This window comes from Mustela putorius, unplaced genomic scaffold (genome assembly GCF_011764305.1).
Source record: "Mustela putorius furo isolate JIRA1106 unplaced genomic scaffold, ASM1176430v1.1 tig00003834_pilon_pilon_pilon, whole genome shotgun sequence".
NCBI classification, from domain to species: domain Eukaryota; kingdom Metazoa; phylum Chordata; class Mammalia; order Carnivora; family Mustelidae; genus Mustela; species Mustela putorius.
The window spans coordinates 53,614,078-53,628,968 of record NW_025421987.1 but is presented as its reverse complement, the minus strand read 5'-3'; the positions used below and the strand labels follow the sequence as shown (position 1 = coordinate 53,628,968).

The 14,891-nt window shown below is 39.7% G+C and overlaps 1 protein-coding gene across 6 annotated transcripts in view; it reads left to right on the top strand.

Annotated features, from left to right (window-relative positions):
- The window catches only part of LOC101671124 (ceruloplasmin), a 57,015-nt gene that overhangs the window by 30,540 nt on the left and 11,584 nt on the right, over nt 1–14,891 (top strand). For all 6 annotated transcript variants that reach the window (XM_004755496.3, XM_004755495.3, XM_045088500.1 and 3 more), the window contains exons 11-18: nt 635–847; nt 2,057–2,264; nt 3,833–3,972; nt 5,105–5,233; nt 8,057–8,163; nt 9,610–9,826; nt 10,223–10,362; nt 11,448–11,610. In XM_004755496.3, the coding sequence (XP_004755553.1) occupies nt 635–847; nt 2,057–2,264; nt 3,833–3,972; nt 5,105–5,233; nt 8,057–8,163; nt 9,610–9,826; nt 10,223–10,362; nt 11,448–11,610 (1,317 nt within the window). The remainder of the gene's footprint in view (nt 1–634; nt 848–2,056; nt 2,265–3,832; nt 3,973–5,104; nt 5,234–8,056; nt 8,164–9,609; nt 9,827–10,222; nt 10,363–11,447; nt 11,611–14,891) is intronic.

Here is a 14,891-nt window from a genome sequence, read left to right as displayed (position 1 = left end):
TAGAGACAGTAAACTAATTGTTCAGAATGCCCACGCTGCTAATGGACTACATGTGAAAATCACCATAGTAAGAAGAAACAAATGTAAAGTTGTGTTAAAAACTCATGTTGCTTTTTTAATTGAATCAATACTGGTCACAATCATGATAATATTTCGAGTTTGCATTTTTACATTTTGGAGAGGTCAAGAGTATTACCTATTAGTAAGAGCAGTGAAAGAAAACTTCCTGCATTTACTCTGTTATTCAAGATGAATCAGACAATTTTCCATCCAGAGCAACAAACACATTCCCAGTCTGCAGTGCCCAGGAATAGCTGTTATTATTCATTCATTTGGGTCCTCACAAATACAACTCTTGAGAGAACTAAGAAATGGTTAGCTGGGAAGAGCATTGCAGAACTTCAAGAACCCTGCCTTCAGCTCTTCCTCTTTTAGCCAGGGATGTTCTGAGGGTGCTGGGTACAGCAAGAGGTTGCAGAGACACTCCTGATGCATAAAGGGTTGGGGCAGCATGAATGGGTCTTTCAAAAATTAGATCAAACCAACAAAGTTGGCTCTGGAAAATCTGAGAGGTTGTCACATAGGAGGACATATGACAAATCACTTTCAAAATATTATTTCCCAACTTTTACAGCCATGAATGGATTCATGTATGGGAATCAGCCTGGTCTCAACATGTGCCAAGGAGATTCAGTCATGTGGTACTTATTCAGTGCTGGAAATGAGGCTGATGTACACGGGATTTACTTCACAGGAAACACGTATCTGTCAAAAGGAGAAAGAAGAGACACAGCAAACCTCTTCCCTCAAAAAAGTGTTACACTCCTCATGCAGCCTGATACTGAAGGTACATTTCTTTAAGGCCAAGACAAGTCTCTGCTAAATGGATTCATGTCATTTTGGCTTTAAAAGCTGGGTTGGATGATCAACTCATCCCTTCCCCAAGCTCCCAAGTGTGTGCCCTTCCCTCCCTTGAAGAGCATGTCTGGGCCACTGTTAGCTAAGCGTGTGCCAGATAGGTCCATTTCCTGCCTGCTGAAGGGAAGGGAGGAAGTGACAAGTGAAGAGCAGACTGTGGTTTTTTCCCATTTCCACGTAATAGAGTCCTCGGGATGTTCTCTTGTTAAGTTATGTTCCTTTTAACGATAGCTGGCAAATCAGACTAAAAAGGGAATGACTTCTCTAACAGCTCTGCAGTTAGACTTTTGGTAATCTCTCTGAAGTCTTCATGTATTGTTGGCTTGTTGGCTGTTTGTGTTGAGTGTCCCATGCTAGAATGATAGCCGTGCAACCTCAGAGATACCCGTGGCCTGGTTCTGAATGAGTAAGACAAACTGAAACAAGAAAGAAAGAACTTGAACTGAAATGTAAAACACACTAACTTGCTTCAGGCTTTATCTGGTTCATCATATACCACTACAACGTAAGACAAGTCCAGTGTCACCTCTTTCTTCATTAGACAGGTGTAAATACAACCGTCAACAAAAGACATAAAGTGCCTTTTCTTGTGAAGTGGAAATTCTAATGCAGGGAGGCAGACAAGAAGCAAGTATATTTTTATATATAAATATGGTTATAAACATTATCAAGAAAAATAAGGCAGAAAAAGGGGCTTGTGACTGATGGGGGAAGGTGGGTAACAATTCTTTGAGATGGTGACAATTAATGAGAAGCTTGAATAAAGTGAGGACATAAGCTATGTGGATATTTTGGGGAGGAGTATTCCAGGCAGAGGAAACAGCAAGGGCAGAGGCCCTGAGGCAGGCACACACTTGACCTGTTCTAAGAACAGCAAAGAAGCTTCTGTGACTGGAGCAGAGTTGAGTGGTAGCTCATGTGATCATCTAGGAAGAGGAAAGAGCAAGGGCAAAGGCCCTGAGGCAGGCACACACTTGACCTGTTCTAAGAACAGCAAAGAAGCCTCTGTGACTGGAATAGAGTTGAATGGTAGCTGAGGTGATCATCCACCTGAGCCACGTGTTGATCCTGAGTGAGCTGAAGAGCCATAGAAGGTGCTGAGCAAAGGAGTGACACGCTTCCTTATTTACCATTCCAGGGACTTTTGATGTTGAATGCCTAACAACTGATCACTACACAGGAGGCATGAAGCAGAAATACACTGTGAACAAATGCAGGGGACAGTCTGACGACCCAAGCTTCTACCTGTCACACAGGACCTACTACATCGCGGCAGTGGAGGTGGAATGGGATTATTCCCCAAGCAGGGAATGGGAACGGGAGCTGCATCACTTACAAGAACAAAAGTAAATCTCCAGACTCGGATTCCCAGTATTTTTTTTAGTTTTCTCTTTCAGAGAATTAAGAATTATGCTAAATTTTAGAAACACGAACAGTTGCACTAAACCGTAACAACAGAACTATAGCAGAATGCCTCCCAGGAACATTTCCTCATTAATTTCTGTTCTGGCATTTTTCTCACAGGAAAATTTCCATCTCTCTCATTTGATTCTTTGTAGTCGCTCTTTCTTTCTTTTCTGTTGGATTGTCTTCTTAAGCTCACATGTCCTTATCTTGCTATTGATTGTCAAACTTAAACAAAAATCAATGCCTAAATTCAAACCTTAAATATTATTTCCTTATCAGCCGTTTGCTGCTTTTCTTATTTTTCCTTCAGAGGGTTCCTTATCGGTTCAGTAATCTGTTCTTTTACATTCTTAAAACCATTATGTGTGAAGAATATTTTAAATTCTTGAGGGCGGTAGAGTAGACATGGTCTATGTCCTCTAAGAAGTCATAGGAAAATACACTCCAAAACCACCAACAACATGAACATTATAGAAATGTAAAAAATAACTTCATTGTGAATAAGTGTAAGTAAAGGATCATTATTGGAGCTTTGCAAACTGCACATTAAGCAGTATCACCAGACACTTCGTGAAGACTTTTCCAACCACTCTTCCCTCCATCATCTCACACATCATGCACTAAGCTTTCACGGATATGATTTGAGAGATCAGACATGTGCTCGGATCTGGGGTGCCCAACATCTCTGGTAACCTGTAGCTAAACAAATGTTAGTTGGCTAGTCTGACTGACTAATGGGGAGTATGTTTGCAGTATAAAGTAGTGAAAGGTAATTTCAAGTGACAGGAGTAAAATAGTCACAAGGCTGCAGGAGTTGGGGCATCAAGGTGACTCAGTTAGTTGAGCAGCCGACTATTGATTTTGATTCAGGTCATGATCTCAGCGTCCTGGGATCGAGCCCTACTTCAAGCTCCGTGCTCAGTGAGCAGTCTATTTGGGATTCTGTCTCTCCCTCTCCCTCTGTCCCTTTCCTTGCTTGCAATCTCCCACTGTCTCTCTTGCTAAAATAAATAAATAAAAATCTTTAAAAAGAAAAAGTCTACAGGGGCCATGAGGAGTCATTGCAGACTTAAGATAAAAGGATTGGTTGAAAACACTGGGCCATTTCAGCTCTTATAAGCCAGAAATACTGCAGGAACCAGAGATCTGGGCTCAGAATTTTAGGGCTATAAAGAAATTTTAAAGATCATCTCATCTCATACCTCATTTTGGGGGTGAGGAACCTGAGGGTCAACCAGGCAATGACTAACTGGAGGTCATTTTAGCTAGTGGAAGAGTCAGCACAGGTCTTGGATGGCTCTCCTCCCAGCAAGGAGCACTTTCTACCATGCCTATCTGTTTTCAAAGTCTTACTCTTTCTTGCTGGAATAGGAGAATGCTATTAAAAATTTGCATAATTACTTAAATGAAAACTGTGTTTTTAGTCAAAATTTTAAACTCGGTTTCCACTTTCATTAAGACAGTTACTAACCTTAGTGTGTGTGTATTGGTTTTTTTTTTTTTGAAGTGTTTCAAATGCATTTTTAGATAAGGAGGAATTCTACATAGGCTCCAGATACAAGAAAGTTGTGTATCGGCAATACACCGACAGCACGTTCAGAGTTCCCATGGAGAGAAATGCTGAAGAAGAACATCTGGGAATTCTAGGTACTCTAATCAGCTGGTGTGGGGTAGCTATGTGTCCAAGGGTTTAATTTCCCAGTTCATAGTTGAAGGTATTCAAATAAAAAGAAAAGTTCCGTAATAAAAATGAGAAGCCTGTATTTTCTAAAAATATTTCAAAAATATTGCTTATTTTTCTCAGAAACAATGTATTATCCTGCATGCTGGTGAAATTATATGTATCTGGTGTTCTTCAAAATGATGCCTGTGAATTTTGGTGAAATTCCTAGAAATTATTTTCTAATGAAAATCTTCACCAGATTCTGTTATTCCACCTCTCTTCCAGCTCCCAAATCATGTTATTAGTTTTTTTTTACTTGCCATCTAGTAGTTAACTCCAAGAGAAAAAAATGTACACATAGACAAGGAAATAAAGAAAGAAAAAATTGTTACCATACACAAGGTATGGGAAAGGTTGCTTTTGATTTTTCAGGAATCCTTTTAAGAGAGAATGTCTAAGAACTTGACCAACAGTTGTCTTGGGAATTTTCTGGAAAATCATCAAGTGCAGGGGACATCACTCCCAACCCCACCATATTTCCATACTAACAGGATACCGTGAGGAATGTTATCCTCAGCCCCTGAAATAAGACACCCAAGGGAGAATGGCATTGTTACTGGGTTGTGGAAATTCTTAGCAGCAGACTAGCTAAGATTGGCTACAGAAGGAGGTAGAAATGGGAGGGGTGGTGCCACCCACCCTTCCAAATGCTGTACTGCCACAAATTCACACTCAGGAAGGTCTGGAAGTCCAAATGCAGAGAAATGAGAGCAAATGCTGCCCAATGACTCTTGGTCAAGGTAGGGTCATAGCTGATTCAGCAGGATTAGGCCATCGCCCTACAAGGGACTTTCAGGCCAAAACATCCTGTAGGACTCTTGATGAGAAATGCACCCCCGGTTTCCATATGTGGAGGCAACCATTCCTAGTGTTTTTATTCTGAATCCTCTGAGACCAGGTGTAAATCCAAAAGTAATTTAGTATGAAGCAATTTGGCAATTTAGTATGACTCCTGCCTTCATGCTAAGGAAGTTACCTGATCTTTGCTTCTGTTACTGAGTTAGAACTTCTTATCTGATAGGTATATAAGCCACTCTTCTTTTTTGCTCTTGCCAGGTCCACAACTTCATGCAGATGTTGGAGACATAGTTAAAATTATCTTTAAAAACATGGCTACAAGGCCCTACTCAATACATGCCCATGGGGTGAAAACAGAGAGTTCTACAGTTACTCCAACTTTACCAGGTACTCATGGCGGGGGGTGGGAGGAGTGGGGGGGTGGCATTTTAATAGACTTTACAGGCGTCCCACAAATGACTGTTATCAGAGAAGTATTCCTTCCAAATGAGTGTCTTAAGGAAGTGAAGAAAGAGGTGGTTAAGACGGCATGCAGGGGGGCGCCTGGGTGGCTCAGTCGGTTGAGTGTGCCTTCAGCTCAGGTCTTGATCTCAGGGTCCTGGGATCGGCCCCCCTATCGGGTTCCCTGCTCAGTGGAGAGTCTGCTTCTCCCTCTTCCTCTGGCATCCCCGCCCCCCAGCTTGTGCTCTCCCTCTTTCTCCCCCTCTCTGTCTCAAATAAATAAAATCTTTTAAAAATTAAAAAAAAAATTTTTTTTTTAATTTTTTATTTTTTATAAACATATATTTTTATCCCCAGGGGTACAGGTCTGTGAATCACCAGGTTTTAAAAAGAGGGCATGCAGGGGGGTGTATCTGTGCGTACACCTCCATGCACATACAAGGAGAGGGAAAAGAAGGGAAGGGAGAAAGAGAGAGAGAGAACAAGAGAGGGATGCACAGAACTGTAAGGAAAACATCTGTGAGTACTGTATCTGCAAATACTCAAGGTGGAATGAGCAGAGATGATCTCTCCACACCCACACAGCATTTACTGCATACTGTGTGTGGTTGAATGCTTCCATGCCAGTAGCTGAAGGCAAGGTCCTAAGGGCAGAGACCACCCCATGGAATTTTAAATTCCCCAATTCTAGCCCAATATCTGGCATGTACTGGAAACACAATAACTTCAGTTAGCACAGTGCAAAAGCTGGAAGAGTTTAAATACACATCCTTTAATTAAAAACTATATTTTTCTTCTTTCAGTTGTAAAGTTGGCTTCTAGGAAAGGGCTATTTCTTAGTAATTTAGCAGTTCCCAAATTTGGCAAGTGAGAAAAAAATGGGTGAGAAAAAATAAATTACACTATAAAGTAGGTCGTGTGAATTCAGGGGGTTAGAAATAAGAAGCCCTGCCCTTGTGACTCTCATATTCTTTCAAAAGAGATAAATATACATAGTATCAATGTATAAAAGGTGCTATGGAAAAGATTAAAGTGAATGAGAGAGAGAGGAAGTAACAACACTGTTTTAAGTACGGTGATCAGGTGGGCTTCTTTGAGGAGGCACCACTGGTGAAGACACCTAAATGGTAAGTTATGAGCTACAGGGAGTTACGGGGGGAAAGCATTCCAGGCCCTGAGATGGGAAGAGCAAGGAGGCTAGAGGCCAGAGCAGAGCAAACAGGGGACAGAATGTGAGATGAGATCCAGGGAGGCTAGGGGGCTGGATGCAGGAGGAGGAAAGGGAACCTTAGAGGCCATAGTCGGAACCTCAGATTTTATACTAGTAACCATGTGAGGGCTTGAGCTGGAGAGTGATGATCTGATGAATACTCTGTGGAGTCCTCTTCTGGCTGACATGTGGGTTAAGTGACTTCGGAGGACAAGGGCAGAATCAAGGATCAGTTAGAGTACTATTGCAATAATCTGAGTTTAAAAAAAAATGAGACTTGGACCAGGGTGGAAGCAGCTGAGGTGATAAGTTATCATATTCTGGTTGTATTTTAAAGGTGGAACTAACAGCCCCTGCTGAAAAATGAAGCATTAGGGAGCATTAGGGAAGGAAAGTCAGGACAGCGCCAGCCTTTTGGGAAGCCACCATGGGTGGCAGAGCAGGTTGGAGAATGGAGAAGAAAAGGAAACATTATTTTTTGGCTGATGAGATTTTAAGAGTGTAGATGAAAAGATGATAAGTTCAGGTGCTATATTCTCAGTGAAAGGTTTTGCTTAGAAAAAAGGTGATGATGTAGGGGTGGGTAAGATGGAGGACTTGAGGAAAAAAGAAAAAGTCTACTACATCTCTTGAGGCCATCCTTCCTGTCCTGTTTGATTCCCTAGAAAAGGCTGGCCAGACTCTGGCTAATGAAAGTCTGAAAGCATGAATATGTAACAGCCAGACTCTGGCTAATGAAAGTCTGAAAGCATGAATATGTAACAGTGAGGTCTACATAAAGGGAGTAGATGGTTAAGAGGCCAAATAGACAGAGCACACAAGTCAAGGTCTGGTGAGGAGCTGGATAGGAACCCCTGAGATAACTGGAAGTAGAGATCAGCCTGGAGAAGAGCCCAGAGCACAGGGAAGAAGGGCAAGGCCTTGGCAAGTTAGGAGGGTAGAGCAACTGGCTATCTTCGAAGTGTCAAGGTCTAGGGTGTGGTAGTGTCCCGTAAGTGACCGAGCTGTGTATGGTATGACAGAGTGGGACAAGTCAGTGACCCTAAGATCCCATGAGCTAATGGCTCTGCACCAGGAATTGTGGAATCACTTGGGATTAATGGTGAAAAAGGAGAAAAGGAAGGCCAAAGTGAAACCGAGGGAAGGACACACGGCATGCAGGTACAAACACAGAGAAGGCTTGGGGAAGGTGTTGCACTGGAGGAAATCACTTGATGGTTGACGAGTGTTTTACAGGAACAGACTTAAAGCTAAAAAAATATATGTTATAAAGTTCCTTCAAATTGTGATATTAGTATTGCCAGGTTCTGGCTTGGTGGTATTATATGTGTGTGTATGTGGCTAGTTAATCCCTGACTGACAAAGAAGATCTAAAAGTATATTTTAGAGTTTGTCTTAAGACTAAATTCCTAAAAGCAATTTAGAGCTCCACTACTTTTTAACACTAATTACCTTGACATTTCCAGTTTCTAGGTCACAGGTTATTAAGACTCAGTGTATATTTATATATCAAATATATACCAAATATAACCAGATACATTAACACTTGATCAATTCAGGTGAAATTTGCACTTACATATGGAAGATCCCAGAAAGATCTGGAGCTGGAATAAAGGATTCTGCTTGTATTCCGTGGGCTTACTATTCAACTGTGGATCAAGTTAAGGTAAACTTTAAATCATTTGTATTTTGTGAAAACCCCCAAATTAGACACACAGTTGAAGGAAGATGAGATCAGAGTTTTCTTGTGATCCAATTTGATCTTAAAATCCCAGGAAAGGAAGCTTTTCTACAATTCACTTTGGTTTCATTTTTTTGGTTTGTTTCTATTTAAGGATAAAGTTGTAATTGTGTTAACCCTATGACTTCTTATTGTTGGTAACACAGAATTAAATATTAATGCAGTAATTTTATTTCCTTTTTACATAAAAATACATTAAACCCAAAGAACTGAGGTACATGATTTCAGAGCTCTATTAACGATAATGGAAGTGTTGATCTCAGTAGTCAATCTAGCACAACTAAAGCTACTTGATTGAAAATTTCAAAGCCAACAAAACACTCAACAACTGAGAATCAAAACTTGTTCATAGATTCATTTATAGAATTAAATCTCAAGTCCAAACCTCTCTCCTAAACTCTAGACCTGGCTATGTATCAGCACTGAACATCTCCACAAGCATGTCCCACCAGCACTGGAAACCAGCCACTGTAACATGGAATTGAGATCCATCTCCACCTCTTGTCTTTCTGATAGCAATACCACAAGTTCCAAATCTACTCATTTGTTCAGGCTGGAACCCGGGGTATGAAGTATCTAGTTCTTCCCCTTGGCTTACATAGGCAGTCTACCTACCTACATACAATTCAGTCTATTTCTTCTCTCTATCCCAAAAGATTGGGTCTTTGTAATTTGCCTAACTACTGCAATGGCCCCCAGGATCCAGTCTCTTCCTCCTTCAATCCTTCCTTCACTCACCACCAGGACGACTGGTCTAAAATGCAAATATGTTGCCATGCCATGTTCAATTTTTCAGTGGCTCCCTATGACCCACAAGATAAAATCTGAAGTTGCTGAACATGATAGAGCTTGAAGGCCTTCCAGACCTAATCAGCCATATACTGACACCCCCAAACCAAACATCTCATAGATTTGTCAATTGTTCTCTTACTCCTCTGTGTCCATTTGTACTTTATGAACCTCCATCACCACAAGTGATTCATTTCTTCCATCCTCTGTTTTCGCTACTAGACTAAGTTCCTGGAGGGCACAGGCTTTGTTTGATTCATCTCTGGATTTTGAGACTGATATAGCGCTCAATTTATGGAATAGGCAATCCAACACCATCCATGGGGTTCTTTTACATTGCTGTTCATTAGCTGAGCTAATATTTGGCTTCCGCATGTACTTCTGTTACTTCAGCATCACCCATTCAACCTACCTACCATTCACCATTAGTCCAACTTATCTACAAGTGGAGGTGATGATCTGACAGCACCACATCAGGCAAAGTCTATGACTTAAATCAGTCCTTCTAAAATTCCCAAGGTCCCAGTTGTCTGAAATGCTGATTTTATCGCAAGGATCACTGATGTTTTTGCTTGTTTTCAGGATCTCTATAGTGGATTAATTGGCCCACTGATTGTTTGCCGGAGACATTACATGAAAGTATTCAATCCCATAAGAAAACTGGAATTTTCCCTTCTGTTTTTTGTTTTTGATGAAAATGAATCCTGGTACATAGATGACAACATCAAAACATACTCTGAACACCCCGAGAAAGTAAACAAAGATGATGAGGAATTCATAGAAAGCAATAAAATGCATGGTATGAAACATTATTTTAACCCTAAATTCCCCCTTTTCTTCCTTCAAATGAAATTAGTTTGGAGACTATTCATTTTATAATAAACCAGTTCTGCCTTACTCTGTATGTGAGTTAGAATTCTGTTCCAAGCAAAAGCCACCTATTAACTCCTTTGCCCATTCCAAAGTCTCATTCCCTTTTAAATTCACACTTAGGATTAAGGATTTTGGTACTAAATGATTAGAGAAGTGTGACTTTATTGACCTGAAAGTATTCATTTCCCCATCTGTTGTGAAATAACTTCTATTACCTCAAAAAGCTCCCATACATTAACCTAGTAATCATACTGTCAGTGAAACAGCTACTGATTTAAAATATCATGAAAAATAATTTTTAAAAATCATGTGATTTCCCCAGCTATTAATGGAAGAATGTTTGGGAACCTGCAAGGCCTCACGATGCACGTGGGAGATGAAGTCAACTGGTACCTGATGGGAATGGGCAATGAAATAGACTTGCACTCAGTACACTTTCATGGCCACAGCTTTGGGTATCAGGTAAGAGTGATCCACGGTCATTATTCTTGCCCTGCTGGAAAGTGTTTTAACACAAATGAAGAAAATATTTCCTTAAAGACTTATGAAAAAAAAGTTTTAAGAGACTACTAAACTATTTCCAAAGAGTGTGCCATGCAGCAATTTCAATTGTTGTCACCAACTTTTGTTACACATTGGGCTCTTCATTGGATTTTTAGTGGGTTTTCATGGAGTTCTGCTCACATATTTGCTGGTCGAGGCATTTGAATAGACTCATTAGCAGAGAGGGTGGGAATGTCCATATGGTGGGTCAGAAGGTAGAGCCAAGACTTTATTATGACTTTTACCTGTTCTAAATTCTGAATCCTGAAATGGCCTAAAGTGAACAAGTTTATCATTTTGGTGTGAGGCAACTGATCGGTCCCAAGATCTCAAGGCTACTTCTGCCTCTCAGCCAATGCTGATTTCAGCAGGAGCCAAAAGCTCTCTTTCTTACCTTTGAGTTAATGTAAAAAATTCAGAAACTACCACAAAGCTCATTGCAGAAAAGGCCATTCTGCTGTCTGTATCTTGGTTTACGCAGATGTTATATTCTTAGGGGACTTTCAATTCTGTTCTTGCAGAAATACCACCCTCCCCCCACAAATACTCTGTGTCTAGTCTAGCCTCTACCTGAACTGCCTCAGGTTCCGGTTTCTCCCTGGGCCTCCTTTCCTGCTCCCAGCATTACCTTCCCTGCCATAAAGCTTCACAGACCAGCTAATCTAGATGAGGTTCAGCAAAAGTGAGATTAGGACTGAAATGAGGCACAGCTAAATTCTCTTGTGTAACTCAAGTGCAACGATAAAAGGCAAACTGAAGTTGAAGTGTAAGAGGTCCCACATGATCCAAATGGGGGAGTGGACTCTCCTTACATCTTCCCTTCACACACACTTCGTGGCCATCCTGCCAGGCACTCAGCAGTACCGACAACATACCTCACTCTCTCTTTTTTTAACATATTCATCCACTTTTCTAATATCCCTGTGCTGGCCAATGAAAGATTATTTGAATGAACTCTCACATACAATAAGCATTATATAATATTTGTCATTTTTCTAATTAAGCACAGGGGCATTTACACTTCTGATGTCTTTGACGTTTTCCCTGGGACATACCAAACTCTAGAAATGTTTCCAAGGACACCTGGAATCTGGTTACTCCACTGTCACGTGACTGACCACATTCATGCTGGAATGGAGACTACTTATACGGTTCTGCCAAATGAAGGTGAATATCGAGCTAGCAATTCTAGAAGTCATATATCACCAATATAATTAAGATGCACTACTTTGCCTAAATATTTCCCCCAATAGGAAGCATTCATAAATTTGCTGCCCTGATCTCTTCCTTCTCTACCTCGAAATAGGATTTTTTTTTTTTTTTTTACTGCTAAATGGTGTGGGATACAGCTTATCCTCTGATCGCTGGTACTAATAACAGCACCAGAAGTCTCTCAGCTAATACAAACAGACACCACTCTGAGGCAGTGCAGTTATTCCTAAAGCTGATGTAAGGGAGTGGTCATGTTATTTACTGAAAGGCTAACAAAAGACACACTTAGAATTTAATTTCATTTTTATTAGGACACATTTTAACTTTTTTCATAGTTGTTCTTCTGTACTTGGCACACAAGAAGGTTCTCCCCACCCATCCCCCCCAAAACATCAATATAATTTCAAGTAGTCAGGCAAGTAGTCAGGCAGAAATGATGTCATTCTGTACTTCTAGGGGTGAGGGAAAGTATTGTTGATCACCGTCAGAGATTGTTTTAGTCCATTCAGGTTGCTCTAACACAATACCGGACTAGGTAGTTATTAAACAGCATATATTTATTTCCAGATCTGTGAAAATAAATATATGCAGTTTAATAACTACCTAGTCTGGTTCCTTCTCTGGTTACAGACTTCTTACTTTATCTTTGTATGATGGAAGGGACAAGCTAGCTCCATGGGGCCTCTTTGACAAGGGCACTAATCCCATTCATAAGGGCTCCACCTTCACCACCCAGTCACCTCCCAAAGGCCCTACAAAGTTACTCTCAACCACAAGCATTAGGTTCTCAATGTAGGAATTTGAGGGGACACCAATGTTCAGACTATAGCAAAGATCCAGGGGAAAAAATGGAATCTAAATTCCCTGTTTCCCCCAGCCCATCAATAATACTCCCTCCTGAAGCACAGGAAACACAGGAAAAGAAACAGCCCTTTCCTGGGTAAATAATCACAAAATGTATTCTACATAGTGAAATTCTGGTGTGTGGTTGCAGCCTTTGGTGTTTCTTGGGTCTTCTGAGTTCGGAATTATTGGAATTGGTGATGGCCAATCCAACAGGGGGAAATGATGTAGAGAAAACAATGCTTTGTGTTTCCTCTTCAAAATGGGCATTAATGGGGACATATAAGTGAAAGAAAATATAGAAATAAATCTCCCCCGAATTAAGTCATTCAAAGATCAACAGTGAGTGCAAACGACGTTTTCATGTCTGCTCCAGGGTTTTACACAAATACCTGGTAATGTAAAAACGATTCTCATAAAAGCCTTTATTACAAAGAGTGGGACTGAGAGCCCCAGAACACCGAAGATGGGAAGAGGCAAATAAACCGCTGGGTCAACGCCAGTAACTCCTGAACAAGATGAAGAGACAAATATGAGAGAGAGGCAATTTTCTCCACAATGAAAAACATAAGAAAAGAACTGTAGATATTCTGACATACTTACTGTAATGCTTCATTTCCCCTACAAGAGGAGGCATAAAAGACCATCCTTTGATAAAGGAGACTGTGACATTTCTACTACAGTCAGATAGTTTTTTGTCTGTAGGAAAAAAAAACTTGCCTAGCTTTCAGTTACTTACAGGCAAGGACAATATATTCTGTATTTTAGTAACTAGTGCAATCCAATCCAATACTCTGAATGGTAAATACCTAACCACCTGTTAATTCAATGAAAAGGAATTTTTAGACTTTTTTGGACATAATTTCAGACTTAGAGAAATGTTGTGAGAAGAGTACCAAAAATTCCCATATACCCTTCACCCAAATTCCTCAACTGTTAACATTTTACATAGCCACATTTGTTTCCCTTTCTCTCTCCTATCTGCCCCCCCACCTTCTCTAACGCACATACACTAGTAAATACATATAAAAAAAGTTATATGTAAAAAGTTATATGTATATAAACATATAGTAAATAAATATATTTCCCCAAAATAAGAATATTATATATAAATACAATATACCTATCAAAATTAGGAAATTAAAGATGATTTAATAGTATAGACCCTTTTCAAATTTCACAAATTATTCTCATCACGTTCTTTACAGAAAAAGAAGATCCCACTCATACGTTTTTAGTTGGCTTGTCTTCTTAGTTGGAACAGTTTGTCTTTTATAACTTTCACTTCTTTAAAAGATTTATTTTTTTGAGAGGGAAAGAGCTGGGCAGGGCAGGGATATTCTCATGCAATATCTCCACTGAGTGTAGAGATTGGCGCAGGGCTTGATTTCATGACCCTGAAATCATGACCTGAGTCAAAATCAAGAGTTGGTCGCTCAACAGACTGAACCTACCAGGTGCTCTCAGTTTGACATTTTTAAAGAATATAGGGCAGCCACTTTGTAGAATGTTCTTTAATTTGGGTCTATCTGATGTTTCCTCATGGCTAGATTCAAGTTATGCATTTTTTGGCAAGATTCTCATGGAAGTGATATTGTTTTTCTCAATATACATGTCAGGAGGCACAAGATACTGATTTTTTTTCCCTTACTCATTATGTTAACTTTGAGCATTTGATTAAGGAGATTTCTGCCAGTTTTCCTTATTATAAAGTTAATATTTTCCCTTTATAATTAATGAAGATCTTGCAGGGAGCAAAGTAATTTTTCTTTACTTAAAGCAGTACTAGAATGAGACATGTTTTTAAACATATTTCAAAAATGGAAATTTCTGCCAGATATCCATCAACAGATGAATGGATAAGAAGATGTGATATATATATATATATATGTATATATATATATATATATACATAATGGCATATTACTGAGCCATCAAAGATAATGAATTCTTGTTATTTGCAATGATGTGGATGGAACTCAAGGGTATTATGCTAAGCAAAATAAGTTAGAGAAAGACAAATATCATATGATTTCACTCATTTGTGGAATTTAAAAACAAAACAGATGAACACAGGGAAAGGGAAGAAAAATAAAATGGGATGAAATCAAAGAAGGAGACAAACCATAAGAGACTCTTAACTCTAAAAACAAACAGGGTTGTTGGAGGGTAGGAGGGAGAGGTAAGGGTAACTGGGGGATGAGCATTAAGGAAGGAACTTGATATAATGAGCAATGGGTGTTTTATGCAACTGACAACTTACAGAATTCTACCTTTGAAACTAATAATACACTCTATGTTAACTAATTGATTTTAAATAAAAAAGAAAACAAGCAAAAAATGGAAAAATAGAAATGAATTGAGAATAATTAGAACACTCATCAAAAAACTAA